The sequence below is a fragment of the Nipponia nippon genome, unplaced genomic scaffold (assembly GCF_047370975.1).
Source record: "Nipponia nippon isolate SJK-2023a ecotype South Korea unplaced genomic scaffold, ASM4737097v1 scaffold_7, whole genome shotgun sequence".
In the NCBI taxonomy this organism is placed as follows: domain Eukaryota; kingdom Metazoa; phylum Chordata; class Aves; order Pelecaniformes; family Threskiornithidae; genus Nipponia; species Nipponia nippon.
Genome location: NW_028262391.1, coordinates 1,643,804 through 1,658,653, shown reverse-complemented (window position 1 = coordinate 1,658,653; position 14,850 = coordinate 1,643,804). Strand labels below are relative to the sequence as shown.

At 42.0% G+C, this 14,850-nt stretch overlaps 1 protein-coding gene and 1 long non-coding RNA gene across 4 annotated transcripts in view; one reads left to right on the top strand and one right to left on the bottom strand.

Moving 5' to 3' along the window:
* Positions 1-14,850, bottom strand: part of GNB4 (G protein subunit beta 4) — a 33,347-nt gene that overhangs the window by 14,713 nt on the left and 3,784 nt on the right. Inside the window, exon 2 of the mRNA XM_087739951.1 lies at positions 1,018-1,117. Within this exon, the coding sequence (XP_087596077.1) occupies positions 1,018-1,074 (57 nt within the window). The 5' untranslated portion in view covers positions 1,075-1,117. The remainder of the gene's footprint in view (positions 1-1,017; positions 1,118-14,850) is intronic.
* On the top strand, positions 1,033-7,233 carry LOC148050752 (uncharacterized). Of its 3 annotated transcripts, XR_015700577.1 has the most exons (5): positions 1,033-1,139; positions 1,340-1,819; positions 2,634-2,716; positions 3,159-5,146; positions 5,265-7,233. It is a non-coding gene; the product is annotated as an uncharacterized LOC148050752 (long non-coding RNA). The 3 variants fall into 3 exon arrangements; XR_015700576.1 differs by having other exon boundaries at positions 1,340-2,716; XR_015700575.1 differs by having other exon boundaries at positions 1,340-5,146.

Here is a 14,850-nt window from a genome sequence, read left to right as displayed (position 1 = left end):
AGCGTGTTAAGGGAAGACGACAGGACACTGAGCTCTCCTTGGGTGATACTGAACAGGCAGCCACCAAAGCAACCTTTGCCCCCAGCACAGCTACTAACACCTGAAGTGTGTTTACCGCATGGCTGATGCTAATAAGCAGCCTAACGTCTACTGCACCAAGCAGCAGACCACCACAAAACAACTGCTGCCAGCAGATGCCATGCTAAAAAAGTCAGCGTGCATGCGACGTATTCTAAGAAACCTGTAGTCTCAACCGACAGGAATGTTTGCAAATAAGGCATTCCCATATAAATCAGATTTATGAATGCTTCATGTTTAGGAAAAGGAAATTTTGATGAACAGACTTTGAAGATCCTTATTACACTTTGTACTTTACTGAAAACTGCATCACTGAAATGTACAGGCATGTCGCAACAGATTCCTGGCAAACTGAGTTCGGGCATGACAGCTCATACTTGGTTTACCTTCAGTGAGTAATTTCAACCAAAAATTAGCACATATGGGGGGATCCGCATTTTCAAGAAAATAAATTCAGCAGGAAGCAGAGAAATAGGGCTTGTAGAAATGACATCCACCCCTGGAAGGCTGTCTGTCACACTCCGTGCTTTGACCTGCATACTTACCAAGAGTGGCAGCGCAGTGGGCCCTTTTAGCCCAGAAACTAGCTTTTCTAATACCCTTAACCCCAACTTGTCGCACCTAGGTTCTAGAAGTTTGCTGCTCCCCTTTTTTTTTTTCTCTTTAAAATCCAAAACAAAAAATTTGCAGAGACACATACACCCCTAGTAGCAAAACACAGCAAACTTCAATAGGAAAATAAATCATTTTGTTCAAGAAATATTATGAATGCATTTCATTATACCAACGGCTTACTTCTCTGATTTTTAAACAAATATGCTGAATATATTGTAAGCTCTGCACAACTTAAACAGGAGCAAGTAATAGATGTGATCTTTACAGTTTATTCCTTTAAAGGAGGAACTTTATCATGGAAAATGAGCAATCAGCAATTCTTACTCTGATTTGATTTCGCAGCTGCTCTGCCTCCTGCCGTAACTGTTCCAGCTCACTCATCTTCTTCAGTCTCTATTTCTCACACTCCGCTGGTGAAGAAAACCTGCCAATAAGAGGGAAGAAAAGTAAGTTTCAGTATCACTTTCTCCTTTTTAAAGAACAAAAAAATCCCAAAATCCTATATATATTTATTCTGCCTTTAGAAAGGCTTCCAAATAGATATTCCCTTTAGTACGTTGTCTAATAAATTTGGCAAGACCAAAGTTATTTCCATTCCTGAATTATCATGAAAAGCAGAATTAAGTGAAGTATGTTTTGAATACAGAAGCAACTGTCAGCAGAACCCGCCACTGCACTTTAAAAACCTGTTACTGAACGCATCTGGAGCACCCCTCTTCCCACCCGCCCGGAAACCTCTGTCCCTCTTCGCCCCAAGATGGCAACAGAGCACAAAGACCGCGGTGGTCGCCCTGAACATCCACCCTTGAGCTCCGCAGTGCTGCGAACAAGCACCTTCGCACATGACATCCAAGGCGGCCTTTGTTTTAATTAAAGATGAAGATTCTGAATCCTAGAAATAGCAGGGTTTCTACAATTTTTTTCCACATTTTCCCTGGGCAAGGCACGACGAGGTTTTCATTTCAAAAGCACCCACACAGTGAGAAGGGACAGTAAAGATCGAACCATCCCTAAAAGCATCCTCATGCTGGTACAGCCTACAGCAGTTCCCATCTGAACAAGGACTCAAAGCAACCGTAATAAAAAGATCAATAAGCAGTAAGACCACGTGCAAGCACGCTTTCAGGTTAATAATTATTTTCTATCAGGTTTTTTTCCAGTGTGTTGAACAGTTTCCTCAGATCAATTTTCCTCTTTATCCCCAGTACAGCAGTGCAGCCGAACACCTCTACAGAGACCTCTTCAGTCTATTCACATACATGTAGACTCCAATATCCTTGCGGTGAAAGTACAGCAAGCTAGTAGCTCGCTCACAAACAAGCCAGGCACTTGTTTGTATTTTTTTCATGATAGAAAAAGCACACCAGAAAGGTGGCGGTGGTCCCGCTACATTATCTAAAAAGCCCAAAACACTTCTAGCTTATAGAAGAAAGATGAAAGTCAGACTACTACTCACAAAGTGAGAATTGAGGGAGGAAGGAAAAGAAGTGGGGAGAAGAACCCATTCAAAACACTATTCTAGGCTTTTTATTTAAGCATGAGGGGCAATACAGTAGTGTCCCCCCAATTTAGGCCACTGAAAAATGGCTAAAAAACAGGGGAAGAAAGGTCCCAGTGTGGCTGGTAAATTGTAGACCTCTAGGGGAAGCCCTTTACTTGGCCTAGCTACTGGTTCTTTGTAGTTCAGTAGTGATGTGCTCTGACAGACAGACTCTGGAATGCTTTTTTCCATCTATAAAACACAACACTTCATAGATGTGAAGAGTGAAAGGTTTTGGTTCAAAGTAGCTTACTAATAAGATAATCCCCTTTGGACTAACAGCTTACACAAGCGTTTGAGACCTACGAAACTTCTCACTACTCCAGAAGGAAAGTGAATCTTCAATAACTATCCATCTACTCTTTTTTCCTTTCAATCTGAACCTCCATGCTTTCCACAGGTACCACTGCCAAGTCCATTTCAGAATAAACCCACGAATATACACAAACTAGATCACCTCCAAATCAAAATACATCCTAATCGGTAAGAGCACAGTGGCAGCTTAGAAGGTCTAATGTTTTCAGCTATAGTTAAGCAAAATGTGAAGTTCACACCTTTCCCTCTTAAAGCTATGCTCTGTTCAACCACAAAGACATTATAATCCATATGTGAATATTCTAAGAGACTACTTTATTTACCATCATCTTCCTATTTTAGAAGCCCAGACTATTTAATATTGCTTAATGCACAGCAGGCGTAAAATAGAAGTCATCGACACTAATGTCCGATTTCAAAAATCGAGCATTAAAAACTGTAATCACTTTAGCATGCATGCTAATCGCGTGCCTTTGCAGTCTTCAAAATTTAACTACAATTTTAATATCTTTGATTGGAATACTATACCTCTATGAAATACAGCCCCCCCTTCAGTTCCGACAGTGTCAAAGTATCCTTTTTAAAGTGTTTTCCCTTTTTTTTGTTCCAGAACCTGCACAAAGGTAACACAGACAAAACAATGGACTCCAATGTCTAAAGCAAGCCAGCCATGGTATCTGCCAATGTTTCAGCAGTCTTGCACGCTATTTTTAACAGATGATAAAGATTCCTAACAGAGAAGTTGATGTATCTCTCATTTTCTGAGAAGGGAAGTCGGCTTCTGCCCTGTGATGTGCCACACGCTTCGTTGCTCTGTAAACAGTAACTTCAACACAGAGAATAATTGATCATAAAGAAAGTGAGATTACTTATTCAACTGAAGCATGCATGGCCAGTCACAAGTAGCTAAAGTCAGGGCGATTTTTTTATTGATAGGTAAAACTATGGGCACATTAGAAGATTAGCTGTAGCATCGCACTGGCACTCAAAGACCGTCAATGACCATGCTGCACTTCAACCTCAAAGTCAGTGTTCATGACTTCAGTGTCATTCATATCAGCACTGCTCATCATTAATGCCATTTCTGCATCAAGCTGCACCAGCAGCCAAAGAGCTGTTAAACTTAACAGCTTTAAATCGTTATACCTATACAAGATCCTACACGAACATAATCCAGCCTTCAGAAGCCTTCTCATCTTTAGCTTAAAAATCAATTCCTAAGCAAATTAAAGGACAATGATATTTCGTCCTTTTTTGAAAGAAATAATTTTTTTTTTTTAGCTGAAAAGTCCTAGCAACATCAGTATGTTCTAAATTTGCAAGGTCATTAGCATTACTGCTCAGCAGAAACCTGTCAGTGGCTCAAGGTCAAGCTATACCTCAAGGAATATAAGGGCCTCCAAGCCAGTACGCATTTCTACAAAGTTTCCAGATTCATTTTGGAACTGGACTATCCTAACTTTAAGTATTAAAGTTCCTTTCCAGTACGCAGCCACTGAAAAGCAAACTCTGAGATATTCTTAAGCTATATATAAACACCGGGATACTACAGTAAACAAACTAAGTGCACAGTTTAACCATTGAACTGAAGCGTATCCACCGCGCTCTGTTGTACCGGCTGGCTGCAGCTCCCACTACCACTGCTCATGTATTCGGATGACCATCCGCCATAAAGTATTTAGCAGAAACGTGAGCGAGATGCTTCCACTTGGGATTTCTAATTTATTTAAGCACGACTTTGAGGTGCCCACAGGAAATTACAGAAATTGAGTGGGTAGAGAGGAAGCTGTCACGGATCCTTTTCCAGATTCACACTAACTCTGCAAGCAGCACGGATGAACTCCTGTCAATCTTCTGCACGAACACCTTACTGGGGCCATACTCACGACAGCAGCGCAGGAAGATAAGCACGTGCTTGGAACTTGCGCACGCAGACTCATCTGTGTCTGTTTTAATGCTTCTGATGCTACAGTGATATGGTTAAAAGAGAGGAAAAGAGAGGAAGCCATAGTCAAGATGTAGTTATGTGTGTAGACCATTATCCAGGCTCGATTTACTTGCTGTACACTGTTTATCAGCGAGGTGACCAGTGAAGCACAGCAAGAACACAGAACTGAGATGGCTGGCAGCAATGGCAAAGCAGAGGCTGCATCCTACAAACCCGTCCTCGGTGCAGAGAAGCAGGTCATCACCGCAGCCTTGAAGTGTGCTATTTCCCAATGCTACCAGTTATCAGATTAAAAAAAATGTTTTTTATCAGATTAAATGCTGGGACTGCTTTTGCAGGGCTTACTGGGATTGCAAAGAACAGAAGCGATCTCTGTATTGCAAATTTTTCCTCGCACAACCAATTACTGAAAACCTCAGCGGATTCAACTCCAACCTGTACTAGGTTACGAAGGACACATGCCTGTCCGTTCTCCCCTCCGGGAAGACTGATACAGCCAGGAAGGAGCACTGCTCCACAGCCTGGAATTCTTTATTCCAAACATGAACTTCCCCAGGAGCCCAGCTGTACTGTACTGGGCTGCGCACGCAGCGAAGCCGTCAGCTCTTGCACCCCTATGGGAAGAAAGAGACAGTCTCAGGAGACCGGAGGTAATGTAATGTCTACCTCTCTGACTTATTGATATTTTTAACAAACATTTAGTCAGAGAAAAAAAATATTCTGAGTTACCTTAGGTGCAGAATACTAGTGGTATCCGCTTTTCAACAGGCACAGGTAGAAACCCTGATGAAGCAGCCGGACGCTTCTCTTCAAATGGAATTCACGATGTGCATGATGTACTATGAATAATATCATCTGCTACGGCAGGGAGGCCTTGAGGGGATGAGCAACAGGAAGGGGAAGAACTTCTTAATACCACTGGTAGCCGGGGGTGTACCACTGCGGGACACCCAAGCGATTAGGAAACGGGGTCAAGGACACGAGATGCTTCCATCAGAAGCAACGATACAGGGAGCTCGTGGTGAGCAGTAACTATTGTGTAACCGAGGCGGCACATCTTTGCCCTCATGAAAGCAATGCCACTCGTAGGCTGAACTGCACCGCGGCGCAATTTTTCCTCAGCGGACTTGTGCGAGTGAATTTACGGATACCAAAATAAAGTGCCTCCCAAGGCAAAATAATTAACTAAGTCAGATTCCACAGCATATCTAGTGCCAAGAAAGCCACTGGCAGGCTCGAGTGCTCCGCAGATAAATTACCCCTCACACTATTCCTGATTCAGTAGCAGCATCATTTGCTGAGAGTTTAATCCATTATACAGGCAGGCACCGACAAATTACCACAGGTTCTTGTCTCCAAAGTACTTTCTCTGCAACACGCGGACTCAAACGTTGTGGCTGGAAAAACACCCTTTTCTCTGCAAAAACTCACTCCAAACGCACTTGAGGACGCGCTGTAAGACGACCGGCCGAGCCCAGGAGCTGTGCGACGCGACGCACTGGGCGGCGGCGGGGCAGGAGGCAGCGCCTAGGCAAGCCGGGATGCAGGCAGTTCATCGGACCTGTCACAGGGAGCGGGAGAGCCAGGAAACAGGCTGATATTTGCAGATTACTGGAAGCAGAAAAGTCAGGCATGCAGCGATAGGAACCTTTAGTTCTGCAAAGTAGAGCTATTTCTGTCTCAGAGAAGATTACAGTTTACAAACTAAGATGCTAAGTAATTCGGTTTCTTAAAAAAAAAAAAAAAAAAAGGGCATTTTCACTTGCCTCGGCAAGCTTATCTTATTCCCATATAAAATCACCATAGAGGAAGGAGGGGGAAACAAAAAGAAAAAAAAACCCAACTACAGAAGCATAAATACGCCCTCCCCACAACAAAGCACTGCTATTTTTGTGCCAAATATATAGAGATTAAAGGGACTGCAGAAAGAACGGTCTGTCTGACTGGATTCTTAAGAGCTATCAACTAAAGAATTATTTAGGCAAGAATTTTATTTTGTATCAAAAAATCAGTCCTTTAGAACTGAAATAAGTGCTTACCTATATCTATCAACCTCAGTTTTTCAACTCATATGCAGTAAGATCTCACAAGCGATCAACAAACAGCAGCAGAAAGTAAGAGAGGAGGTTTCACATAGCTTTCATGTGATCATCCCTACTAGTGAGCACACAGGTGGCTAAACATAAGGAATGCTAACTATAGCGCTTTACTAATTATAGGAAAAAGACACCAAGAAATACTCCAGCTCTCTCTCGAGGGAGCTATATTGGTAACTCACACACATTCAGGCTTCAGTCCGCAAAACCTTCATATCCTGAAGTCCCTTGTGTGAAGTTACCTGCTTGCCTTCTGTTAACTGCTGACAGCGTACGCAGGCCTTGCTGTCTCGGCAGCGGCGGACTGGGGTTCTGGCTCTGAAGCTGAGCTTCGGCAGCACGCACAGACTAATGCTTTATATATTCACGATGTGCCAAAGAAGATTTTGATAAAATATTTCCTCATTTAGTGACGCTAATCAAGACTTTGGCAGCTTTGCCCACTCATTTATGTCTCTCCAAAGCCATGAATAGAGAAGAAAAACATATAGAGGTTTTATTTCTTACAGCCTGAATGGAATGGATTTGACGTATTCAAGAACAGTTGACATGCTATGAACTTTGACGTAGCGGACAAAGCCTTACGTAAAGTGAAATCTCTGCCTGCGCAACAGCCATTTAAAATAAACGCATTAATGCTATACTGTAGTTACATACCTTCATATATGAAAAGTGTTTCAGCTGGAATTTGATGTAATATGTTTACTATGGCAGAGGACCACACACACACTCAGCTCTCCACTGAGGAAAATTAAATATTTAATGCCTTTCTTTTTTACTGTATCTTGACCCTACATTCTCTCTCCTCTGGCAGAGACCTTACCAGCTACTCCACTCCCAAGAATCCTTTGTTCTCATCTGTAGCTGCGCTGCATCAATAAACAAAGACAACAAAGGAAGGAGCTTTTGTATTGATTGACTAATACTTAAATCTCAGCAGGGAGAGGAGTAAGTTGAAATAACGGTGTATAAGGGCTGTAGCTGTGCCGTTGTGCACCTTGCTCTTTCTTGCTCTCTCTCAAACTCTTCAGTGCATCTCCTTCCCTTCTGCGTCTTTAACACATACTTTTCAGGGGTGGGTTAGCTGCAGAACATCCCAGACATTTCAGTAAAGAGAATAATGATTAATTTTTAAAAAACGGTTACCATCTAGAACAGAAGCTTGGAAACCCGAACTGAATCTTTTCCTTAAGATTTTTAAATTTTCATTTTCTAAGACGGAATGAACTGCCGCTGCTCTCCGCGCCCCGGGCAGCCGTGAAGGGGAGCTCTCCCGTGGTCGGGGCCCCCGGCCTCCCCAAGAAGAAAACAGGAAGCAGCCTGGGTGTGACCTCGTCGCTGAGGTCAGCGCTATTGTTGCACTTCTGCACATTTTGGAAGTGTTTTAAAGTGATACGTCTCCATTCTAGCTTTGGTACAAAAACAGGAAATAATCAACCAACGCCTCTCGAGAGGAAGGGCATTAGCAGAACTTATTTAAACATCCATTTCTCTAACAGATACCATCCCCAATTTTAAGGAACCGATGAACGTATGTGCTCAAAATTGCATGTACAGCTGGAAAGGTCCCCAAGAGACCCACGAGCAAGCACCAAATCAGCGGGGTACGAAAGCAGCCTGGCCTCTTCGTGTGCCAACGCGCCCCATGCAGTTACATCACGAACACAACCCCACCCACCACCCGTGCGGCAGCGGCAGTTTCAAGCCAACAACATTGCTCCTTCCTTCCTCCGCCAAAACACCTCGTACCCCTACACATCAGAAAGAATAGAGTATCTGCCACTTTATAGGCACACAGTTACTTAGCCTGCGATTTTAGCGTAACTTTGAAATACAGCCTGCCACATAAAGATGTTTGTATTTACCGCAAGAAGTACTCGGGGCTATTAACAGAAGTAATGCGAGTCAGACAAATATAAAGATCCGTGTTCCCCTTCAGACCTCGGTACCCTAAGCGTCGGCCTTCAGCGTTTCTCAGGGCGGGAGGAGAGCGGCGGCGGCTGGCCCGCGCCCTGCCGCGGTGCTGCTGGGTCCAGAAGCCCAGGCCGCTCCAGCGGCGCTGCCGACACCGCGCACGCACGGCTTGCCAGCGAGAGCGCGAAGCCGCACGGCGATCGATCTCAGCAGATCACGACATTGTCTCTGCGTTTGATCACTGGTTTGATTACGGTTTCCATAGAAGACAAACAGACCAACAAATACTGACCTTGTTAACAGCAGTCACAAAATAGACATAGGAAATCCTGGTTTAGAAATTACAGTGAAATAATTCCTCAGAAGTTTACTAGTAAAAAATGGTCAGTGACTTTAGACTTTTACCCTTCTTTATACAACGTGTTGACAGTTCACTAGACCGGTGTCTTTAAGCTCGGAGATATGAGAGTTTATTTCTAAAACACAACTTAAAGTCTAAGCCAAGTACATTCATAAAACATGTACAGAAAGCCCCTACTCTTCTTTGCCCACACGCGCGAGAGTCTAGAAAAAACCCAAGAAATTCAGTGTGAAGCACAAGGCTGAAAAAAGCACAGGAAGGAAGGAATTTTTAAGAGTCATGAATATTTCACAGTCCAAAAGAGTGATTTTTCCAAAAGTAACATTCTTGCATCTTATATTCATTATGTTCATTTCCAGGTCAAAACATTTTGGTACATAAGCACAGGTTTATTTTTATCACACTCCCTGCAAACAGAACTTCATGTGAAATTCAAGTTATGTTGTCTTCCGTGACTATAATAATGATTCTCCAGTGAAAATCTGGTTCACTGACCACAGGACACTCCATCACTGAACAAATCATTATTGGTTTTGCAATTCAAAACGCGTCAGAAGTGGGACGAAAGACCTTAATGAGGCAAAAAGATAACACCCTAAGTAACAAGACAGACAGACATGGTTCCAGTCCAATTTCTTCCTCGGGGACAGACAGGTGGACACGGACACACGCAGAGCGAGCCACCATCCTGCATTATTTGCCTCTTCAAATACTCAGCTACACTCAGAAACTATTCTAACAAGTTTTGCTATGAGAAGTGTACTGGAGAGTGTGACGATTCAAGTAATTTTGAAAGACCACTTACATTTCAATCCATCTCTAAAGAAGTTTGATTTTGAATTTTTTTAAGGGGCTAGTACATTGGTATTTACTGAAGCACATTGGTATTTACCCAAGTGGCACAGTACCCTTGCATCTGTAGGGCCAAGCAGCGTTAGGCGGGTAAAATCTGGTCTGGCACCTACACGCACAAGGGATTGCTTAAGCAGCCTCGTTTTCTGAGAGCATGCAGACTGCACGGTACGCATAAAAGGCACTAAGTAGACAGAAAGTTTTAGGTTTAAAGTCAGTGGAGAAGATACACATGAAGAGGAACTAACACTGTCTCCAGGAAGAGTGCCTCGCTTCAACTAAGATGACTGTTCACTTGCCTGAAATAATTTCTGGCTGACAGGTTTTGAGAGTGGAGCACTCTTACACACTTCAGGAGCAGAAAGCCCAGCAGTACCAGTTACACATACACATTGCATCCTTTCAAATCTATCACCAGCTTGGAAAAAAAAAAAATGCATTTGATCTATACATAGTCTTCAGCACCCTTCCCTCCTCCTCACCATTCAGCACCACACACACACTCCCTTGGTACCAAAGCTACAGCGAGGCATTATGCCGCTCACATTACTATGCAGCTGTAACATTTAGCATACAGCTGTACTCTTTCATAAGAAAACAAGGGAATATAAACATTTGCTTTTTTATGCTGATTATCCAAAGATCAGATAAAACTATTGCCCTCAGGTCTAATTTTCATTTTGCTTTTGGTTCACAATACATTTCTGGTCCATTATTTGTGATTCTAAGCCACAAAAATGAAGTTCTCTTCCAGACTAGAGTTCAGGCTACTTTAGTAGTTTTTTCCAGTTTTTTTTTCGAGACGCGCATTATCATAGGCCTTTAAAAATCTATCCAAAACCTCACTTTACACAGAGCCACTGAATGATTAGAAATCCCATAACAGAAAGTGAAAACCCTAAGTACTGTTTTACACCCCTGCTAATGCAAGCATGGGACTAGGAGTACATACGCCATGTAACTACCTCAGGTATCACTTGTGATGAGATTGATATATCTAATCTATACTCTTTTGATGTTTCCCATGCAGTATTGCCTTTGTTCAAATGGTCACTTATTAAAAAAGAAACTACACCAAATACTTAAGGAAGATGCTATGTTAGAGCCACATGTATCGCTGTGCTTCTAAGTACCTTCACGCTTGCAGGGTTCTCGAAATAAAGGCTGTCTTTATAGTAGGAGTATTTTTAACATAGAAAACTTTTAGGCAAGATAAAAACCTTTCTTATTTAAAAAAACCTGCCTAGATAAAGCTGGCATTATGTTAAAAGGAAGCTGTAAAATTAAACTTGTGATTCATTATTTTTCACACCCTTGCAATGTATGAAGATCCAAATGTATTTGCAGGGTTCATAGCCCAAAAAGAAGAAAAAAAAAATATTCAGGTCACACTAACATACAGAGCATAGTGGGCAAAAGTCAGAAATTACCTACTTGGCTATTGGAAGGAAAATGGCCCTAGATGAATCTTCCAACAGAAGAGGATGGAAGAGAAACAAAATGCTGAAGGAAAGAAGTACAATATTCCCCCTAGAAGCAGCCTTCCCCAAAGCGTCACTTTTTTCTTTTTTAATACAAGAACTTCTCTGTGAAAACATGACGGGTTATAAATAGCAGAATTCCACTGCGGAGACAAAGCCTATGGTTCTAGACAGGAATGTTTCTGCCAGGCACCGTGGCCACAAGAGAGCCCGTGGCTGCACAACCTGCTTTGCTGGAGGTTATCTTTCCAATCCGCTGAAACTTCTGTTCCCGTAAATACTTCCTACATATCCCAGGCAAAGCGAACTGGGTCAACAGCAGCCCAGCTAAGGGCATCGTCTCTGCTTCCAGCCTTCACCAAAGAGCAGGCGCTGTTCTTGTAAGTCTTTTGGTTTTAACATTTGGGATACGCATTTTACCATTCTGGAGTTTTCCTCAGCAATTGTGACTGAAAGATTAGCAAAAGTGGCTAAATATTCTTCAATTCCTGCTTCCAGAAGCGAAGTGCAAAGGAAAACGATATCTGACCCAATGCAAAAGCAAACATTAGCCACACCAATGAAACTCTCGAGCAATTTAACTGTTTGCTTAGGATGTTGGCCTTTCAGCTGTCATCTTGGCAAGGTTACTACGAAGGTCTACGATTCAGGGCCACAAGGTTTCTGCAGAGACTGAGAACAGAAAATTGCTCAAGCTTCTGAAGCAACACCCCTAGGAAAAGTCAATTCTCTCTTCTTCATTTCATCCCTTTTCGAAGCGTGTGTTTGGCTTTTGATGCCCTTCTATTTGCATTTGTAACAAACTGTAATAGATGAGAGGAAAAAAATGCCTCAATGCCTTCCCGTCTCCAGCTCCCTGACCTTCCCAATTAGCTGCTTCTTCCTACAGTCTGGGGAGCAGCAAGGAAGCGCCGACATCCTTACGTACGCATTTGTAGCACTTTACTTTGGGCTTGTATTACATTTTTATCCTGCTGTACAGGAAAAAAAAAAAAAAATCCAGCTCCCTCTTTTGGGCTGCTTCTAAGACACAAGAGGAGTTTCCCCTTTTCTGTTGCGTATCTTTAAGGCTGTGTTTGTAGCACCCAAACCAGCAGTTTTACTTCCTAGCCACCTCATTCTCCCTACTTTGGATAGTTTTTTATTTAGACACCTTGTATCCAAACTACTAGAAAGAGCAACCACAATGGAGAAGTTTCTTGCCCCCCAAGTGTCAGAAGGATTAAAAAGAGGCGTTTAATATCCCGCACAACGCTGCAACACTTCCCTGCGGACCACTGCTCTTCTCCCCCAGGATTGTTAGGGGCGCCTGACATCCCTGTACGTCCGTCCTACCCACCCAAAGGAAGGAAAACGGTACAACAGCATTATTAGTTTCTTGAAATTCTAGGGCATCTGGACTTAACGCCTTCTGGGAAACTTGGCTGTGCCGTTCCGTGAACTCTGCCTACTGTACCCAACGCTGAGGTTGCTACAAAACTCGATTAGCTCTTCTGCTTCCTTTCCTTCCCACCACCAACGTGCACATGTGCAGGAAAGGACTCCCGTTTACATCCTCACATAGCAACACAAGATAAATACATTCGCTTAAACCAAATTTTTATTTGGGGGGGGGGGGGGGGGGGAAGCTTTTATAGAATAAGCCTACCTAAAATCTAATATACAACAGATTTATTATTTTTTATAGTACTCTGACATTACATTGCCCTGGCAAAATCTTTAAGTCAAATCACCAAAACTGATCAAAGTCACTAGATACACACTGAGGCTCTAACTTAGATTTTGACAAGCATAGCATCTATATACGCAATCTAAATATTTCTTTCAGCTCAATAACAGCTAAGCTCAATTTAAATCAAGAATCTGAAGGAAGGAAAACATCTTCCTTTTCCAGACTAGGGATAGAATTGGTTTCCATAAACAATCACTTCAAGCAATCAGTCACGACAGAAAGGGTCACCAGAAAAAAAAAAAACACTGAGATCAAATATTTCTTTTAATCAGATCAATTTTAAATAGCACGTGTTTTAACAATAGATCATGAATAAGCATCTTTAATTTTAATGCAAGACTTTAAATGTGTACAAATACCACATAAATTGTATTTTAATGTAAAAACAGAAAATGACACAAGTGCAATTTATGTTAGAAATAATTACTACAGTAAAAAAAAATATAGGGCAGCAAAAATGTATACAAAAATTAACCGAAAAAGAATCAAATCATCCGGTTATCCTGAAACTGCTTGGGTGCTCTGTGCAAGACTAGGTGCTGACCACCTGAACTAGTAACTGCTCTCTGAAAACAAACCAAACGGGTCCAAGGGCTCCCACCGCCGACTGCGAGGAGGTTATTTGTTCTTGTCAAAGACACCAAGCCAGTCATCCAGAGCAGCTCCAAGATCTTCAATCTCATTTAAGAAATGCATTCAATCCTGGGACTGATTTGATTATTTTCTTTTGTTCCCCTCCCCCCCATTTGAAAATTAAAATAATTTTAATCTTAGCATCACTCAGCTCTTAATGTTTCAAAACAGTAGGATTCACAATGACTCAAACACTGGGCTTACGTTGAAAATCCATATGATTAGTATTTGTCTGAGATCTAACATAAGGAGGAGGGGAAAACTACAGCTTCTGCAAATTGGCAAACCTATTTTGCCTCCAAACAACTGATTTTATGTAATAGGTGGAACTTGAAAGTGCCTTTTGCTCTACATTACAGTCAGGCACTTCTGTCTTTCCCCTCCTTTCCAGTTTAAGTCCGTTCAGAAGGCAAGAGACTGCAAGAGTTATAGTAACCGAATCAGAATCTGTCTTTCTGTATGTCAGCATTTCACATACTTTCCGAAGCTGAGACATCTTAAAGGAAATGAAACTGTCTTCACTGAGGAGCATAACTATTTGCTAGGTGATGTCCATCTCCATTTGTTTTAATTCCGTGTTTTTATAAACCTTCAGATAAGTCCTCATTCACCTTCTCATGATGGTATTTCCCCACACTAACTACAGCAAATCATAATAATCAGAACATCGCGTATCACTGATGGCATCCAAGCTGACATCCATTCAAAACACTAAGAAAGTTCACCTCTTGGTCTGTTGTTTCAGGCTCTCTGCAAAGATGGACCGTTTCATGGTTCCCACACTGCTGAACACATTAACGCGATCCTAAACAGTACAGATTTTTTTTAAATTAAAGCTGCAGCTTTGTACAGCACTGCCTTGTGTTATCTAGAAGGCTCTATGAAGCTCTCTGCCCTAGTATCAGATATCAAACCACAACCTTAAGAGCACACGTTCATGTTTTTCGTGATCATTTGTTTTAGTTCTGTTTAGCATCTTTCACATAAATTCTATTACAAAACACTGAGTTGCAAAACACAGAGGTTTCATACAAGAACAAAACAACAACAACTAAATCTAATTACACACTTCAGAGGACGAAATAAGTGACAGGTCTGCATCCAATTAAAGGAGAGAAAAATTTTGGTGGAACTTAAAAAAAATATTTCCTTGATTAGCAATACTATGCATACTTTCTGAACTGCATGTTCCAGGCACTCGGGAATTGCATTAATCTGAGCATTGATATTCTCAGACAGTATTAAGCACAAAACACAAGCACTGCATTATCATAGTCCCTAAGTA